At 46.5% G+C, this 19035-nt stretch overlaps 1 protein-coding gene across 2 annotated transcripts in view; it reads left to right on the forward strand.

The window, feature by feature from the left end:
- Positions 1 to 18727, forward strand: part of Glra1 (glycine receptor alpha 1) — a 95110-nt gene extending 76383 nt beyond the window's left edge. Inside the window, exons 7-9 of one of the 2 annotated variants that reach the window (XM_052195739.1) lie at positions 5058 to 5272; positions 12034 to 12180; positions 18416 to 18727. In XM_052195739.1, the coding sequence (XP_052051699.1) occupies positions 5058 to 5272; positions 12034 to 12180; positions 18416 to 18727 (674 nt within the window). The remainder of the gene's footprint in view (positions 1 to 5057; positions 5273 to 12033; positions 12181 to 18415) is intronic. The other variant, XM_052195740.1, reaches the window with a different exon arrangement.
- The last annotated feature ends 308 nt before the right edge of the window (positions 18728 to 19035 follow it).

Here is a 19035-nt window from a genome sequence, read left to right on the forward strand (position 1 = left end):
GAGGCAAGCCGAGGAACTGGTAATGGAGGGTAGACTCTGCCACACAGAAACATGTATTTCTGATAGTGAAGACATAAAGTACTTGCCTCGGAGCCAAGCAAGAGGGGGCTGGGAGGGAGTGCTTCTGATCAGTAATTAATAACCATTAGAAATCATTCCATTTGGGAACAAAATACTCACAGGAAGAAATATGGAGACAAAGTATGGAACAGACACTGAAGAAAAGGCCACCTAGAGACTGCCCCAGCTGGGTATACATCTCATATGCAGTCACCAAACCCGGACACTATTGCGGATGCCTGGAAGTGCTTGCTGACCAGAGCCGACCAGAGCCTGATATGGATAATTCCTGAAAGGCTCTGCCAGAGTCTGACAAATACAGAGGCAGATGCTCACAGCCAACCATTGGACTGAGTGTGGGGTCTCCAATGGAGGAGTTGGAGAAGGGACTAAAGGAGCTGAGGGGGTTTGCAGTCCCATGGGGGAGTGAAGCAACAATATCAACCATCTAGAACCCCCAGAGCTCCCGGGGACTGGACCACCAACCAAATAGTACACATGGAGGGAGCCATGCCTCCAGCCTCATATGTGGCAGAGGATGACCTTGTTGGATATCAGTGGGGAGGGCCCTTGGGCCTGAGGGGGTTAGATGCCCCAGTGTAGAGGAATGCCAGGGCTGGAAGGCAGGAGTGGGTGGGTGGGGGAGCACCCTCATAGAGGCAAGGGGAAGGGGGAGGGAATAGGGGGTTTCTGGAGGGGAGACCTGGAAAGGGGAAAACATTTGAAATGTAAAAAAAGGAAAATATCCAATGAAAGAAAAGAAGAAAGAAACCAGTCCATTCACTGGGAGCCGTGGTGGGTGGAGAACTACTAGAGCCACAAATACTTGGTCAGTACAGCTCTCTGTCATCCATGCCTGGTCTAGCCTGTGCTGGGAGAGGCTGAATTCAGGAAAGCAACTGGAGTTAGACCAGGGAAAACTATACATACCCCATCTCAGATGGGAAGCCAGCTCATGCACACACTGTGGGGAGGGGGCAAGCCGACTGGGGCTGGCGAGCTGGGAAGAAGCTGTGTCTGACACACACACACACACACACACACACACACCCGGCTGAGCAGAGGTGAGGCATGTCTGCTATAGGATGGTGGCAGGTCCAGGAAGAGAAAGTGGAGGAGAGGGGCAGGAGAAGTGTGTTGCCTTGCTTGCACACACAGAGAGAGGCCAGGGGTGAATGCCAGGTTCCTCCCTCTGTCACTGCCCCACTTTATTTTTAAAACTGGGACTCACAATTGGGGTAGTCTGGCTGGCTACAAAGCTCCAGGGATCCATCTGCCCCACCCTCCTCAGCACGGGGGTTATGGCTGCTCACCCAAGCAAGTACTCCACCCACTAAACTGGCTCCTCTGCCCGATTTTCTTATTCTGAAGGCCAATACTCTGCCATTTTCTCTATTCATCCATTGAAAACTACACTCGAATGCTGCAATCCACTTCTGTATATCCATCTGGAAAGTGAAGCAGAGATTTCAGAGACACATTTGCTGTCCTGTGCCTGCAGCAGCATCGCCGACAGCGGCCAGGAGGTGGGAGGAGTCTGATGTACAAGGAGTTTTCCTGTTCATTACCTCCTCCCCTCTTCATATTTACAGTCCTGAGTGTGGCCCTGTGGACAGGGGACAAAGATGGACAGGGCCCTGACCACACAGGGTCCCAGGAAATCTCCTAATCACTTACTTCAGTAGACAGGAACTTTACCCTTCCCTCAGACAAGCATGTCCTAGTTCCAGTGTACATGGCTGTGAGGAGATATACTGCACAATCCAGCGCAAAAGAGAGAAAGAATGGGCGGTGGTGGTGCACTCCCAAAGGAGGCACTTGGGAGGCAGAGGCAGGCGGATTTCTGAGTTCAAGGCCAGCCTGATCTACAGAGTGAGTTCCAGGACAGCCAGGGCTACACAGAGAAACACTGTCTCAAAAAACAAAAACAAACAAAAAAAAGGGGGGGAAGAAACCCTTGGAGAGAGAGAGAGAGAGAAGGCGGTTGGTGGTGGTACACATCTTTAATCCCAGTACTCTGGAGGCAGAGACGGGTAGATCTCTGTGAGTTCAAGGACAGCCTGATGTACATAGTGAGTTCCAAGACAGCCAGGACTACATAGTGAGACCCTGTCTCAAAAAACAAAGAGAAGAGGAGAGAAAAGAGGAGAGGAGGGCAGGGCATAGAAGAGGAGAGGAGAGGAGAGGAGAGGAGAGGGGAGGAGAGGAGAAGGGAGGGGAGGAGAGGAGAAGGGAGAGGAGGGAAGGAGAGGAGAAGGGAGGGGAGGGGAGGAGAGGAGAAGGGAGGGGAGGGGAGGAGAGGAGAAGGGAGGGGAAGGGAGGGGAGGAGAGGGGAGGGGAAGGGAGGGGAGGAGAGGGGAGGGGAAGGGAGGGGAAGGGAGGGGAGGAGAAGGGAGGGGAAGGGAGGGGGAGAGGAGGAGAAGAGAGGAGAGGAGAGGGGAGGGGAGGAGAAGGGAGGGGAAGGGAGGGGAGGAGAAGGGAGGGGAAGGGAGGGGAGGAGAAGGGAGGGGAAGTGAGGGGAGAGGAGGAGAAGAGAGGAGAGGAGAGGAGTAGGGAGGGGAGGGGAGGAGAGAGTGACTGACAGTCACTCACCTGCTGCTCTGTGACCTAAGGCTCGGGGAATCCCATGAGTGAAGCTGAGAACACAAGGAGGAAAAGGACCTTTTGTCAGTTTGTGAAGAAACTGCCCAACAAAAAGAAAGGCCTTTTCTTTTCTTTTCCTTTCCTAGGAAGGAGAGGGAGTTCTTAGCAAAGATAAGCTCAAAGGAAAGCAAGATCAAAGCTCAGAAGGGTGAGGGGAAGGCATGCTCCAAACAAAATTGGGTGACAGGGAGTAACCATTAGGGTAAGGAAAGAGAGAAGATGCTAGAAAGACACAGGGCAGAGGTAAACTGGGCAGGACAGTATAGACAGCTTAAACTTTGCTGTAGGGAATAGGAAACACTTCATATAAGAAAAGAGGGAACAAACAAAAGGGAATCTGTCTTAGTCAGGGTTTCTATTGCTGGGACAGAAAGAACACCATGACAAAAAAGCAAGTTGGTGAGGAAGGGGTTTATTTGGCTTACACTTCCGCATCACTGTTAATCCATGAAGGAAGACAGGATGGGAACTCAAGCAGGCAGGAACCTCAATGCAGGAGCTGATGCAGAGGCCAGGGAGGGGTGCTGCTCTCTGACTTGTGCTCCATGGCTTGCTCAGCCTGCTTTCTTGTAGAACCAAGGACCACCAGCTCAGGGATGGCACCACCCACAGCGGGCTGGGCCTTCTCCCATCAATCACTAATTAAGAAAATGCTTTAAGCTGGGCAGTGGTGGTGCATGACTTTAACCCCAGCACCTCGGGAGGCAGAAGCAGGCAGATCTCTGTAAGTTTGAGGCCAGTCTGGTCTACAAAATAAGTCCAGGACAGGCGGGGCTATTTACACTGAGAAATCCTGTCCTGAGAAATCAAAAAGGGAAGAAAGAAAGAAAGAAAGAAAGAAAGAAAGAAAGAGAGAGAGAGAGAGAGAGAGAGAGAGAGAGAGAGAGAGAGAAGAAAGAAAGAAAGAAAGAAAGAAAGAAAGAAAGAAAGGAAAGAAAGAAAGAAAGAAAGAAAGAAAGAAAGAAAGAAAGAGGGATAAAGGGAGGGAGGAAATATCTTATAGCCAGATCTTATAGAAGTATCTTCTCAACTGAGGTTCCCTCCTTTCAGATAACTCTAGTTTGAGAGTCAAGTTGACACAAGACCAGTCAGCACAGATTCTTATGCAGATCCGAGGTTGATTCAACCATTTTTAAACCCAGGAGTTAAGAGAAAGAGAAATGCTTAGGAAGAAAGATGCATCCAAGAGTGTGGATGTGAACATCTCAAAAAGAAGAGTCATCAAACAAAAAGTTTGCAAGAAGTAACAGAATCAAGTCACATCTGGGGACACCAGAGCAAAAGGGTCTGGAAATTCCACTTACACTGTCTCTTAGCAAATAGGATGATGGTGATGGTGGTGGTGGTGGTGGTGGTGATGGTGATGGTGGCGGTGGCAGCGGCGGCAGTGGCGGCGGTGGTGGTGGTGATTGTGGTGGTGGTGGAGTGATAATTAAAATAATGGTGATATTGATACTGATGTTAAATGATAAGGGTGATGTAATGTTAATGAGGGTAGCTATGGTGATAATTATAATGACACTAGTGATAATGGTGATAATGGTCGTAGTTCTTCATAAGCATCATCTCACTTCACCCAACAAAAACCATTAGAGTCACTACATGAGGGCTGGCAAGAGGACTCTGAGGAGAAAGGGCCTTGCCACCAAGCCTGACCACCACAAGTTCATCTTCAGGACCCAAATCATGGAAGGACAAACTCACTCTCACAAGTTGTTCTCTGACCTCCACACAAAGGCCATGGTATGCACACGTCCACTTGTGCATGAGTATGCACATTTACACACATACACACACACACACACACACACACACACCACAAATGAATAAGTAAATGTAACATTTAGGAGTATGCATATTAAGTGTGTTTTTTTTTATTTCTATCATCCTTTAGTATTTTCAAGAGGTTTTCTCCAGAACCTAGATACCTAGACCCAAAGATGTTTAAGTTCCCTCAATAGTGTGGAGCAGTGTTTGTATGTGACCTGTGCACATCCTTCTGAATATATTATCTCAGGATAACTGACAATGTCTAATTGAGCATAAATGCTGTGGAGACAGATGCTCACCTGTTGTCTGGGATGTGATGGCAGGGGCAGAGTCTCAGGGGAGATGAACTTCTGAACATTTCTACTTGCACTTTGGATAAAACCATGGACGTGGAACCCATGGATGTGGACAGCCAACTGTGTTAACCTATTCACCCTAAAGAAACTGAAGCACAGAACAATTCAGCCACTTACTTGCCTGTGGACACAGATAGCCTGGGACTGGACCAGGACTCCAGCCAAACTGACACTCACATCCCCACTACTCCCTCGCATGCCCCATGGCTCTGCTATCATTCCTTGCAGGTAAATTCACCTGCATTGAGGCCCGATTCCACCTGGAGCGGCAGATGGGCTACTACCTGATCCAGATGTACATCCCCAGCCTGCTCATCGTCATCCTCTCCTGGATCTCCTTCTGGATCAACATGGATGCTGCACCAGCCCGTGTGGGACTGGGCATCACCACAGTGCTCACCATGACCACACAGAGCTCTGGCTCCCGAGCCTCCCTACCCAAGGTGAGTGGCACCATTGGGGGAGTACTGTACCTGAGAATGGAGAAGACTCCATCATCTCTCATTCCCAGCTGGGACACGCGGAGTCTACAGCATGTATCGCTGTGCATGCACATACTGTGTGTGGTATTGTTTCCAGAAGTTGCTATCTGGACCATAATTTCTAGGTTCTGGGCATCTTATTCAAAGAACTGGAAGAGGAGAGAAGGTGCAAGCAGTTTGTAAAATAGCAGGAAAGCTTTATTCATGCCCTGCTTCCAGTCAGGGCCACACATTACTTCTGTTCTAACACAGGGACACTGAAAGAACATCCAGCCCATACTCCAAGATGGTCACCTACATTCTCCAATTGCTAGTACTTTGCCACATTTGTTTTGTTTATCTATATGCAGAGATAAATAAGTAGATACATAGACACATAGGTAGACACATAGCATAGCTAGATGATATGTGTAAACAAGACAGATATACTAGATCATACATACATATACATATATATACATACACATACATACATACATATATACACATACATACACACACACACACTGTCAACTTGATACAACCTAGAGTCATCTAAGGGATTCTCAATTGAAGGATTACACAGATCAGGTTGTCCTATGGGTATGTCTATGGAGGGATGGTCTTAATTGTTCGTTGATGTAAGAGGGCCCAGCCCACTGTGGACAACACCATCTCTACGTGGTTTGTCCAGGGCTATATAAGAAAGCAGAGAACACGCTAGCAAACAGCATTCTTCTATGGTTTCTGCTTCAAGAAACTGAGTTGCTCCCCCTGATTTCCTTCAATACTGAAATGTGACCAGGAAGTGCCAGCTAAATAAATCTTTTCCTCTCTTAATTGCTTTTGGTCCAAACATCTGTCCAAGAAACAAAAAAAAGAGATTAGAACAGATAGAAAGATGGTGGATGAGCCGGGCGGTGGTGGCGCACACCTGTAATCCCAGCACTCTGGGAGGCAGAGGCAGGCGGATTTCTGAGTTCGAGGCCAGCCTGGTCTACAGAGTGAGTTCCAGGACAGCCAGGGCTATACAGAGAAATCCTGTCTCAAAAAAAAACAAAAATCAAAAAAAAAAAAAACCCAAAAAAAGATGGTGGATGGATAGACAGACAGACAGATGATTAGATAGATGATAGCTAGATCAGATGAGTAGATAGATAGAAGATAAATAGGTGATAGATAGATAGATAGATAGATAGATAGATAGATAGATAGATAGACTATAAGATAAGTAAACAGCTGGAAGAAGTTATAGAAGAACAATTATATAGAGATATGATAGGTAATTGATAGATTAATAGATAATAGATGAATGATTAATAAATAGGTGATAGGCACAGGATAGGTAGACAGTCAAATATTCCGCCTCTTTTTATCTCTTCTGAAGGTCTGGTCATCATGTGTTGGCTTTGGTGGTTTCCCATGAGTCTCTGTGGCTCCCCTCCTCTTTCCTCCTTCTGACCCTCAAATTCATGATCTCAAGGCTGCTGATTCTTCTCCTCCAGTCTTTCTTCCACCTCCTCAAATTCAGTGTTGTCATTTAAATTCTCATCTCAACTAGTTACTTTCAGCTTAGAGTTTTCATTTAGTACCCTTATAATTTTCATCTTTTTATTAATGTGTTCTGCTTGGTGAGAGGATGTTCTCAAATTTCCCGTTAGTTTCTCCTTGTTTTCTTTTGTTTGCGACAGAGTTTGCTCTGTAGCTAAGGCTGGCCTTGAATGTATGGCGCTCTTCTACCCACACTGTAGCTCAGACTGTCCTTGATACATGGTGCTCCTCCCCTCACATTGTAGCTCAGGCTGGCCTTGAATGTGTGGTACTCCTCCACCCATCGCCTCCTTAGCTCTGGTACTGTACAGTTTCTATATGCCACCAATTAGAAACTGCCTGTATACAGTTTCTTTCCTCCAGTTGCTTGAATATATTTAAGACAATTAATTTAATGTCTTTATCTATCCAGCATGAGAGTGGCATACGTGCCCTTAGGAGACCAGAGACAGGAGCATCAGGAGTTCAAAGTCAACCTCAGCAACACAGCAAGTTCAATGCCAGCTATGTGATATCCTATTTAAATAAATAAAATAATAGGCTAGAGGGATGACTTAGGGGTTAAGAGTACTCACCGTTCTTGCAGAGGACCTAGGTTCAATTCCCAGTTCCCACAACACACCTCCTATGAGGCCAACCCTAGGGGATCCAATGCCTCTGGATTGTTGTGCACATACCCATACACAGGCATACTGCATACAGGTAACTAAAAAGAAAAGAAAATAGTTAAGTCTCTGGTAAGTCTGACACCTGGTTTCCTTGGGTGCCAACTCTTTGACTCACGTTTTTGTTTTTGTTTTTGTTTTTTTTTAACTGTAACTGGGTCATATTTTTCTGGCAGAAGAATTAGTGTTTGTTTTGGAACTTAGTTTGGGGTTTGTTTGTTTGTTTACACACCTTATAAATTGTACATTTGCATAAGACAAGAGGGCAACGTTTGGAACTCAGACTCCACCCCCTGAGGACTTGTTATTGTTGGTGCTTGCTCTTAACTTTGTCTGAACTGGTTCTGTGAACCCTCGATTCTCCCTTATGTCAACCACTGAAGTCTGGGCTCACTGAGCCTTGGCAACCCAGACAGAGATATTTTATGGACTGTGCAGATCCTCTAAGTGTCCCCATCTCTTCCTGAGATCACCTGTTAGGATATGTATATCTTCAGTGTCAGTCAGGCAGTTGACAGTTCAGCCTTTACTTCCTGCTGGGAGCTGGCCTGGGGGGGGGGGGGGGGGGGCGCGGGGTTAAGGAGTCCTGGGTTGTCCCTGGGCACTCACATATTAGCCTGCTGTGACATCTCATGACCCAGCTTGCTTTTCTGAACTTTTCACTTAACTTTGCAAAGGCTTGAACCCAGGCCCTTGAGCTTGCCAGGCAAATGCCCCACTACTGAGCTCTGTCCCCAGTGCCCTCTTGAATTTGTTTTGTTTTGTTTTTTATTAACCTGTTGTTTTGCCTCAGTGCCTCTGACAGCAATCCCACTAATTGCGTTCGACAAATGTCCCCCAGATTTAAAAGATACAAATGAAAAAAACGGTTCCCACTGGGCCCTCTCCAAATCAGGTCAAATAAAGGCAGCTTGTGGTAGGAAGGAGCACTCAGAGAACAGCTAGAGAAGGCAGAAGAAGAGGGCGGGGCCCTGGGAACTGAATGGCTCAGAGTCCTCTGCCCTCTCCAGTGGATACCTGATGGCTAACTATTACTGTTTTTCTGGCTGTTGGTTTTCAAGGCTGCTGTGGTCTGGAAGGTTAGGATAGGAGCAGAGAAAATTTAAGTACCAAACCCCCAGAGGCAAACCCATATACACAGCCACGCTACCCAGTGGTTCACAGCATCATTCCATCCCACCAAAAGGCAGAAATGATTGATACTCACCATCCAATGGACAGGCAGACACAGTGCTATGTCTCCATACAACGGAATATTATTAAGCCATAAAAATAAGCTGCTGGAGCTAGGGGGACAGCTCACTGGTTAAGTGGACTTCCTTCTCTTGCCAAGGATGGGCATCGGGTTCCCAGCATCCATTTCAGGGCAGTGAACAGCCAACTGTAGCTCCAGCTATAGGGGGAACTTCTGGTCCCCACAGGCCAGGCACACACATATGTCTACACACAGGCACATGCACATACACATACATGAATATAAAACAAATGTGGGGGCTGGAGAGGTGGCTCAGCAATTAAAAGCACTGAGTGCTCTTCCAGAGGTCCTGAGTTCAATTCCCAGCAACCACATGGTGGCTCACAACCATCTGTAATGAATCTGATGCCCTCTTCTGGAGTGTCTGAAGACAGCTACAGTGTACGTATATATATATGATAAATAAACCTTTAAAAAAAAAAAACAAATGTGTTCCTGCTGTTGCACGCAACAGTAAGATGCACCTCAAAAATATTATAAGTGGGAGAAGACCACCAGGGGAGGACAAATGTTGTATTACTATTCCAGAATGAAATTCAGGAATGTTCAGGACACAGATGCCACAGAAACGTGAAGTGGACTATTGGGTCTTCAGGGTTGGGGAAGTAGAAGAGTGATCCGTAAAACACACCAGCAGCTTTCAATGGATGTGGTGCCACATGACTTTAACCCCAGCACTAGGGAGCCAGATACAGGGTCTCTGAGCTCCGGGCCAGCCTAGTCTATATAGCAAGATCCTTTTTAAAAAAAGAAAAGAAGTGTGTGTGTGTGTGTGTGTGTGTGTGTGTGTCTCACACATTATGTGTCTGTGTGTCTGTGTTGGGTACAGGAAAGCAATGGGGCTTACATGGAGGTCAGAGAACTGCTTAGGAGAGTTGGTTCTCTCCTTCCACCACATGGGTCCTGGGGTTTGAACTTAGGTCATCAGGCTTGCTGGCAAGCACCCTTTCCCACTGACTCATCTGAGTCATCTCTCAGCCATCCACTGCTTGTCTTCAATAAATTCTCCCAGGACTGCTACGAGCCTTTGGCAGTTAATCAAGGGAGTTCCAGATAATGAACAGACTGTAGCAATTTCTGCCACTGTGTTCACTGGTTTTGTGAAGGGACAGCTTGCAAGGGCCCTCACAGAGCTGTTTGCTAAGAGCCTTCTTTCACACTAACACTCAGTCCAACATCCTCTCAGACGTCAGTACGATGCTCTGCTTCACAGGCTGAAGACGACGGAGGTGTGGCATCCCCCTCTGCCCGCTTCTCTTGTAAGCATCACCATCTTCTCCCTGTATCCAGTGAGCTTGCTCTGTCCTCCTCTGCTCCTTCCATCCAAATATCCCAGGAAGACCAGTGTGTGGTGGGGAAAGTTACTGAAGAGCAGGGCATGCCCCATCTACACTCAATACAACAATGCCCTCTTATCCCCGGGGATCATATTCTAGGGACTGTCCACTCTACTCTTCCTCTGGCAATTGTGTAAAATGGCGAATGGTGCCAAACCCCATATGTCATATACTTTTCCCATATATGCCATAATTTTTTAGACAAATGTGCTCTGCTGTGGGGCTGGACAGATTGCTCAGGGTTAGTAGTGCTTGCTGCTCTTGCAAAGGACCCACGTTCAGTTCCCAGCACCACTCTGGGCAGCTCACACCTATCTGTAACTCCATCTCCAGAGGATCTGATGACCTCATCTGGCCTCTATAGATACCACACTCATATACAAATACATACAAAGGGGGCTGGAGAGATGGCTCAGTGGTTAAGAGTACTGACTGCTCTTCCAGAGGTCCTGAGTTCAAATCCCACAACCACATGGTCACTTACAACCATCTGTAATGAGATCAGATGCCCTCTTCTGATGTGTCTGAAGACAGCAACAGTGTACCCACATAAAATAAATAAATAAATCTTTAAAAAAATACACACAAAGACATATAATTTAAATATAAATCATTTTTAAATTTTTATTCTTTAGATACAGAAAATGTGGTATATTTACACAATGGAATACTACCCAGCAATTAGAAACAATGAATTCACAAAATTTTTAGGCAAATGGTTTCATCTGGGAAATATCATCCTAAGTGAGGTAACCCAGTCACAAAAGAATACACATGGAATGCAATCTTTGATAAGTGGATATTAATTAGCCCAGAAGCCCTGAATACCCAAGGCACAAATCGCATAACAAATGACTCCCATGAAGAAGTATGGAGAAGGTCCTGATCCTGGAAAGGATTAATCTAGCATTGTCGAGGAATATAAAGACAGAGGAAAAAAAGGAGGGAGGTGACTGGAGAATGGATGGAGAGAAGAAGGTTTATTGGACATATGGGGAGGGGGAATCCGGGAAAGGGGAAATCATTTGGAATGTAAACAAAGAATACAGAAAATAAAAATATTTTAAAAAAAGAAAAAAAATTTTTTATTCTTAGGCTAGAGAGATAGCTCAATGGTTAAGAGCACTGACTGCTTTTCTGTAGGACATAGCTTTTAATTCCCAACACCCACATGGTAGCTTATAACTATCTGTAACTCCAGTTCCCAGGGCTCCTGTGCCTTCTTCTGGATGCTTTAGGAATTCCATGCATGTAGTACACAGACATACATACATACAGGCAAAATGCCCATATATGTAATATAAAAAAATCAAATTTTTGTTTAAATAAAAATTTGTTGTTGGGGCTGTAGAGATGGCTCAGCTATTAAGAGCTGGTTACTCTTCCAGAGGTCCTGAGTTCAGTTCCCAGCAACTACATGGTGGTTCACAATGATCTATAATGGGATCTGATGCCCTTTTCTGGCATGCATGTGTACATGCAGACAGAGCACTCACATACATTAAATAATAAATAAATAAATAAATAAATAAATAAATAAATAAATAAATAAGTTTTTGATCTTAGCAATGTCAGCAAAGAATTTTTTCTTTCTGTATTAAATTGAGAACTTCACAATTTGGCTTAAAAGAAGCCTTTTGTAGCTTTTCTTGTCATATCCAAATTACTAGAGTCACTGGTTTTGTACTTTGGAGCCAACTGAGCTTTGGCCACAGTTCATCTGATAATTCATATGGCTAAGTGATTGGTAGAAGGGTAGTGTGCACACAGTGTCTGCTTTGGGAAAGGATAGTTTATGTTATTTGCAGGATTATTAGGGTTCACCACAGTGTTCAGAACACAGCCTAAAACTTACAAATTGCTCATTTCTGGAATCTTCCATCCATTTCAGGGAATCTTCCTTTTCTCTCACCTCCCCGTGCTTTCTCCCTGCAGGTGTCCTACGTGAAAGCTATTGACATTTGGATGGCTGTTTGCCTGCTCTTCGTGTTCTCGGCCCTGCTGGAATATGCCGCCGTCAACTTCGTGTCTCGGCAACACAAGGAACTGCTTCGATTTAGGAGGAAGCGGCGACATCACAAGGTAGGACTTTGGGGCGGGGCCTAGGGAGGGGCAGGTGGTGGACACCGAAAGCGCTCTAAGCAGTCTGTGACCTGAGCTTCACCGGGCTGTCTCCAAGGGTAACAGAGCTGAGAGCAGGATCGAATCCTGAAAAGCTTCACTTTTACCCTGTGAATAATGACCTAGTTGGGTTACAAGGGTCCTCTTGAAAACCACAGCAGCGGTGCCTTAGGGGTTGTCATGTGACACTGAGAAACAAATGCCCACGATGATAATCGGCTTCTTCTCGAAGACACAGCAGGCTGGGGCAGGTCTGCCGCTCGTTTTCTGCAAAGCCTGCCCAGCTCTGGGCTCAGTCTCTTCATCATCTACAAAAAAGACTGGCTTGATGGGAGACTGTTGCTAAAGACAGAGATTCCAAGGAAGCTTTTTCAGTTTGGTTCCTGCCACACCCGTGTCAAGGATGAAATCTATTGCACAAACACACACACAGCTCACCATTGGTATGTTATTTAAAACATTCAAAACACGGTTCGGGTAATGCTTGGCAATCTACCACAGGCCAATCTTGTGAGACAGCAAGGTCCTTCTGTGTCTTGGTTTGGCAGTCTAGACAGGACCTCTTAGAAGGCTTAGCCCTTTCTACTGCCCTTTACACACCAAGACCCTCTTTCGACGTAGTAATCATCTACATTGTACATGCTTGCAATCCCAGCATCTGAGGGTAGTGAGCAGAAACAGGAGGATGGAGAGTTCGAGGCCAGCCTGTGCTATAGCACAAAATCATGTATCAAAAATAAAAATGCATAAATAAATAAATATTAAAAACAGGTCTGGGAAAGTTGTTCTGTTGGTGGAGTGCCCACTTAGCATTCTTGAAGCCCCTGGTTCCATGCCTCACACTGCATAAATCCAGACATGAGCACACATCTATAATCCCAGCCCTTGGAGGTAGAGGTTGGAGAATCAGAAATTCAAAATTATCCTCTACTATATCAAGGTCAAGGGAAGTTTGAGTTACATAAGACCTTTCCATCATCATCATCATCATCATTATAATAATAATAATAATCTAGGATAAAATGATATGTAGTAATTTCCATTGTAATCCCAGCTCTCTGGCACTTGAAGCAGAAGCATCAAAAGTTCAAGGTTAAAGGCTAGGAAAGACCCTCTAGACAGCGTAGGGAAGCCATCACCCAAGCTGGGTGAAGACTTTCCAATGTGACTGCTTTGGAGTCCCCCATGCTCCTGTGAGTAGGTCCAATGAAATTATTGTTGTGGGGGCTTGGGGTGGAAAGGGATTTCAAAGCTGGCCTTGGTTGTGGAAGGAAGAAAGGAAGGAGGAAGGAAGGAAGGAAGGAAGGAAGGAAGGAAGGAAGGAAGGAAGGAAGGAAGGAAGGAAGAAAGGAAGGAAGGAAGGAGGGAGGCAGGGAAGGAGGGAGGGAGGGAGGGAGGGAGGGAAGTGGGAGAGACAAAGAAAGGAAAAAAGAAAGGGGAGCTAGAGAGCTGGCTCAGTGGTTAAGAACACAGGATTGCAGAGGACAGGGTTCAATTCTGAGAATTATCATGCCAGCTCACGACCGCTGGTAACTCCAGTTTGAGATTCATTGCCTTCTTCTGACTTCAGAGGACACTAGATACATACATACACACGGGCTTTCACACACACACATAAAATAAACATCCTTAGGAAAGAAAAATATACAGAAAGCCACCTTAAGCCACGAACTTCAGGCTTCACTTGCTGCCTCCAGCCAAACCGAGTAAGTACCCTTTCCCATGTGGATCTGTGCAGTAGAGCCGCCCTTGGGCAGGGCACACACTCTCCAGATCACCACAGTCCCAGTTCACTTCATCACTCCCCTGTGCACAGCTGAATTAATGTGACCTCATTCACAAAAGCTCTGCACTTGGCCCAAGTATCAGAAACCAAGGGTAGTTAACCGGACCCGTACTACGTGTGGAAGACCTTTCCCTGGCATCTGGGTATGGCTTACACTGGAGGCCTGCAGATCTGGGCTGCAGAAACCTCCCATGAGTAAGAAGTCTAAACAGGCTCAGGAGCTCCTGGTGTTGAGTGGTGAGAAGCTAGCTCTGGCCTGGATTTCATTCTGCCAATGCTCTGGGCCAAGCTCCCCAACTCCCACTGTTTTTCCATGTTTTCCAATGTTGCCTCATTTGCTGGGCAGAAGACATCCAGTCTTCCGAGTCCTGGCCTGCCTCATTAGAAGGATCATTAGGAAGCTTTAGTGGGGCCCAGACTTAGCAGGAGCTCCAGATCCCTCGAGTGGAATCCACAGTCTACGTCCCAATTTCCCATCCTAGCCCCAAGCATCTCCCAGCAGATGAGCGAGCATATGCTGTCACCTGCTGGTTATAACAGGAATAACAAGTCTTTTCCAGTCATTGCCTAGGCATTTCCTTTCTCCAGGATACAAGGGGTCACTGTCTAGCTAGAGGGCACCAAACCTTCTTCCCTGCCAGTGTGTACTAGATAAGGAAGGAGAACATAACTCTCCAAAAATGTCTGGGAAAGTGAATATGGTGTTTCCCATAACTATAGAGCCCATTATATATAATGGGTGTTGTGGTGGTGCTCCTGATTGTCTATAGATGGATAATTATATACATGAGACACTACCCATTTATTGAAGTGTTCTTTCCTTTTATTTATTTGAGTTTTGAGACATTCTTGTGTAACCTAGTCCGGCCTTGAACATTGTGTATGTGTGTGTGCGTGCACATGCGTACGTGCACACATTCTCTAATGAGGGCCCTGCCTACATGTGCAGAAATATGGAGATCAGAGGACAACTTGCAAGAATGTCCTTTCCTTTTATTGTGTGGGTCTTGGAGATTGAATTCATGTTTTGAGTCTTAGATGCAGGCACCTTTACCCCCTGGGCCATCTCACCAGCCTATACCTACTTTATTCTTTTTAAAAATGTTTTTAAGTTTATTCTTTTTTATTTATGTCTATGAGTATTTTGTCTATGTTTGTGTGTCTGGGCCCAGTGCCCAAAGAGACCAAAAAAGGAACCAAATCCTCTAGAACTGGAGTTAGAGACACTTGTTAGCCACTATGTGGGTGCTGAGACCCAAACCCAGGTCCTCTACAAGGACAGCCAGTGCTCTTAACTGCTGAAGAAGCAGTCTCTTCAGGCTGGTTTCTCCTTGGAGCATTCAGTGTTGCGCTCAGTTTTCCATGCCTTAGTTCTGAATTAGAGCTGCAGATGCGTAGAGACCGTTTACACTTCAGTGTCACACCATATCATGCAGTCAACACAGATGCTGTGTTACGCCGTGTGGTGATAAAGGCCATACAAAAAGGAAAACAACCACTTCTATTCTCTGCCTCCTAACAGTAAAGGCGAGTTTATGTTTAGGTGTCAGGAAGTCCCAGGCCTTTTAGGTCCTGGGTCCTGGAAAGTCTTGGCTTCCCCATTCCTCTGCTTGGCCCTGGGCTGAAGCCTCCATCGCCTTCCTGGCCACAGGCGGGGCATGCTCTGCCCACCTGCCCTCAATGCCCTGATCATTGGCTGTGTGTCTAATGCAGGATGCAACCCCACTTAGACAAACAACGGAATGAAAAGAAGAAATTTTTAGAAGAGGCTTGAGTGATCTGGAGAGCTGGCTCTGGCATCGGGAGCACTTCTAGAGGACCCAGAAAGTGTAGGGTACTAGTCTTGTAGAGAACCCAGGTTTGATTCTCAGCACCCACAATAGTAGCCCACCACTGTCTGTGAACTCCAGGTTCAGGATATCTGACACTTTTTTCTGGCCTCTAAAAGCACTACATGCACTTGGAACACAAACATACATGCAAAGAAAGCATCCATGCACAGAAAACTAAATCAATCTTAAAAAAAAAGAAAAAAAGAAAGAAAAAGAAAATTAAAGAGGCTCTGGGCTGGTGAAGATTTCACTTATTGAAGAAATAACTTGACTAGGTTTTGTGTTTCTGAAACAAAAACTCTGTATGTTCAATGTTTTTTGCATGTTGGGTTTGTTGAGTTGGTTTCTTGCTGGGTTTGGGAAATAGGACATCATATTCTTCAAGCTGGCCTCCATCTGGTAGCTAAGCTCTCTGGGTCTCTTAACCCTCTTGCTTCTACTTTCAAAGCCTGGAATGTCAGGCTGCACCATGACTGCTCTCACAAAGCTTGCCCTCAAACACAGCGGTCCTCAGTCTTCCTAATGCTACCGCCCTTTTATACCGTTCCTCACGTTGTGGTGACCCCCAACTGTAAACTTTTTTCTTGCTACTTCATAACTGTACCTTTGCTACTGTTATGAATCACAATGTAAATATCTGTGTTTTCTGATGGTCTTAGGCAACCCCTAAAGTGTCACTCAACAACACTCCCCCCCCCCCAAGGGGGTTCTCGACCCACAGGTTGAGAATTGTTGCTCTAATAGGAGAGGTAACATCAGCAAATGAATTAAACCCCAGTGGGGTCAGAGCTTTTCCTCTGGGGCATTCAGAAAGCACTTCCCCTGGCAGCTACCCTGTCTTTGGGAGCTCAAGGAGGGCAGCTAAGTGGGAGGCTGGGGCTCGGGTTTGGAAGCAGAGATATAGATAGCAGAGAGGATAACTTGAACCAAAGAAGAAAAGCCCAACATCCTCAAACATAAGAAAATGTTTCAGGATTTTCTGAAAGAAATATGTTGCATAGAGAAAGAATAATGTTGCATAGAGAAAGGCATGAAGTAAGAGGAAACAGGTGGACATGCTCCAAGAAATCTGAGGCTTTCTTTAGTAATGGAAGAATGTAAGGATCCTGAGGTCAGTTGGAGCTACTAGAAAGTTCTGATTAGAGTAAGGCATGGTAGCACACAGTCATAATCCCAGCATTTGGGATACTGAGACAGAAAGACCAAGAGACGTCCAGCTCAACCAGATGGTAGCATGCCCTAGGGTGGCAGGGTATTGGAAGTTTAGGGTGTCTGTACTGCATTTCTTACTCTCATCCCCACTGTCTTTCGGGAAACAAGCAAAGACAGAATTTCTCTCCTGGAAGCTCTCGGTGTCCAGGAGGGCAATGGGAGCTGGTGAACCTTGCCAGCAGCACACATTAAATTGGCAGCTCAGTCCCAGCCAAAACACTGACCTTGGCCTTGGGGATACATCATGGCCACTAAAGTGCTTGTGATTTAAGTGTTAGGAACAGAATCCCAGCAACCTCCTATGTTCCATAACCTGTCTGTGATCTCAACTCAAGGAAGGCAGACACTGAGGATACCTAGAGCAATCTGGCCAGTCAGACTAGTTGAACAGGTGAGCTCTGGGTTCAACTGAGAGACCATGTCTCAAGAAATAGAAACGAGGATCCAGGAAGACACTTAATATCAACCTCTGGCCTCTAAATGTATATACATACACCCACATATGCATACATGCACAGTGTGAGCGCACACACACATGCTACACACACATACACAAAACAAAACAAGCCCACTGGCCCTTCAGTCCCATTGTGGAATGACAGGTGAAGGGGGACTTACCAGGGCAAGCTGGAGCTGACTGGGAGAAGGATGAGCCACTAGAATTGGGGCTCAAGCATTTTACAAAGGAGAAGTCCAGCAAAGCCGGCAGAGATGCAGATCCTGTGGGCAGTGGGCTGGGGCTGGAAAGGTAAGTTGATCCAAATGACAAAGAGCTTTTGACAAACCTATGGGAACTGGAAGACTGTTGGAGGTGATGGTGTGGGAACGAGAGGCAGGAAGAAGCCATGGCTTCCCTGGCTTGAAACACGGGAAAGCCAGGAGCTCTCTGTCCCTTCCCAGACCATCAAGGGGTGGGGAAGATGGGAAGGATGCAACAGAGGCAAAGCAGGGGATGTCTCCAAACCGTCCTCTGAAACTCCAACCAAAACCCAGGCTGTCCTTGAGTCATCTACTCAATGAAACCTCCAAAGTGCAAAAAGTCTTGAAAAGAAACCTTAAAATAATGGTCGGGCATGAATTAGGAGCTCACCTGTCTGAGGTCATAAGTCAGTAAATGACAAAGACCCACAAGCTGGCATGGGGCCTATGCCTCAGAGTCTGTAACCATTCCCATCCCCTGGCTTGCATCTGTTTCGGAGTGTGAGTGGCGCCCCTCTATAAGGCTGAACTCCCCAGCCAGCCAGACTGCCTCCAGCAACTAGGGACACAAAGCCTGAGTGACAAGAGAGGATCAGATGGCATGTCCTGGCCCCCGAGGGGAGTGCCTTGCAGGGAGGGTGCCCAGCCCTTGTCTTATTTTAAGTAGAGCCCCATGCTAAATCTGTTTCAGGATGACGAGGGTGGAGAAGGCCGCTTCAACTTCGCCTATGGGATGGGCCCCGCCTGTCTGCAGGCCAAGGATGGCATCTCTGTCAAGGGTGCCAACAACAACAACACCACTAACCCCGCTCCTGCACCGTCCAAGTCCCCGGAGGAGATGCGGAAACTCTTCATCCAGAGAGCCAAGAAGATTGACAAGATATCTCGAATCGGTTTCCCGATGGCTTTCCTCATCTTCAACATGTTCTACTGGATCATCTACAAGATTGTCCGGAGAGAGGATGTCCACAACAAGTGAAGGCTCTGGGGTGGGGTGGGGGGCTGGGAGAGGGTGGTGGGAGGAGCACAGAGGCTGGGAGCCAGGGGAGGAGGGAGAGAGGGAGAGCACACACCCATCTCCCTCTATCAAGTGCAATAGAAGCCACAGGGGTGGATACTTCCAGGGTAAGGTAATACCCATCTAGCCTCCAAGGGCATGAGGCGGAAGGGCCTTTTTGAGCAACTAGGGACCATGAGGGGTAGGGTGGGGGTCAGGGAGGGGATTGGGAAATCACAGCTTTCAAAATTCAAGTCCATTGGGTTGAGAGGGGTGGGGGGGTTCCTGTT

The sequence above is a fragment of the Apodemus sylvaticus genome, chromosome 10 (genome assembly GCF_947179515.1).
Source record: "Apodemus sylvaticus chromosome 10, mApoSyl1.1, whole genome shotgun sequence".
NCBI lineage: Eukaryota > Metazoa > Chordata > Mammalia > Rodentia > Muridae > Apodemus > Apodemus sylvaticus.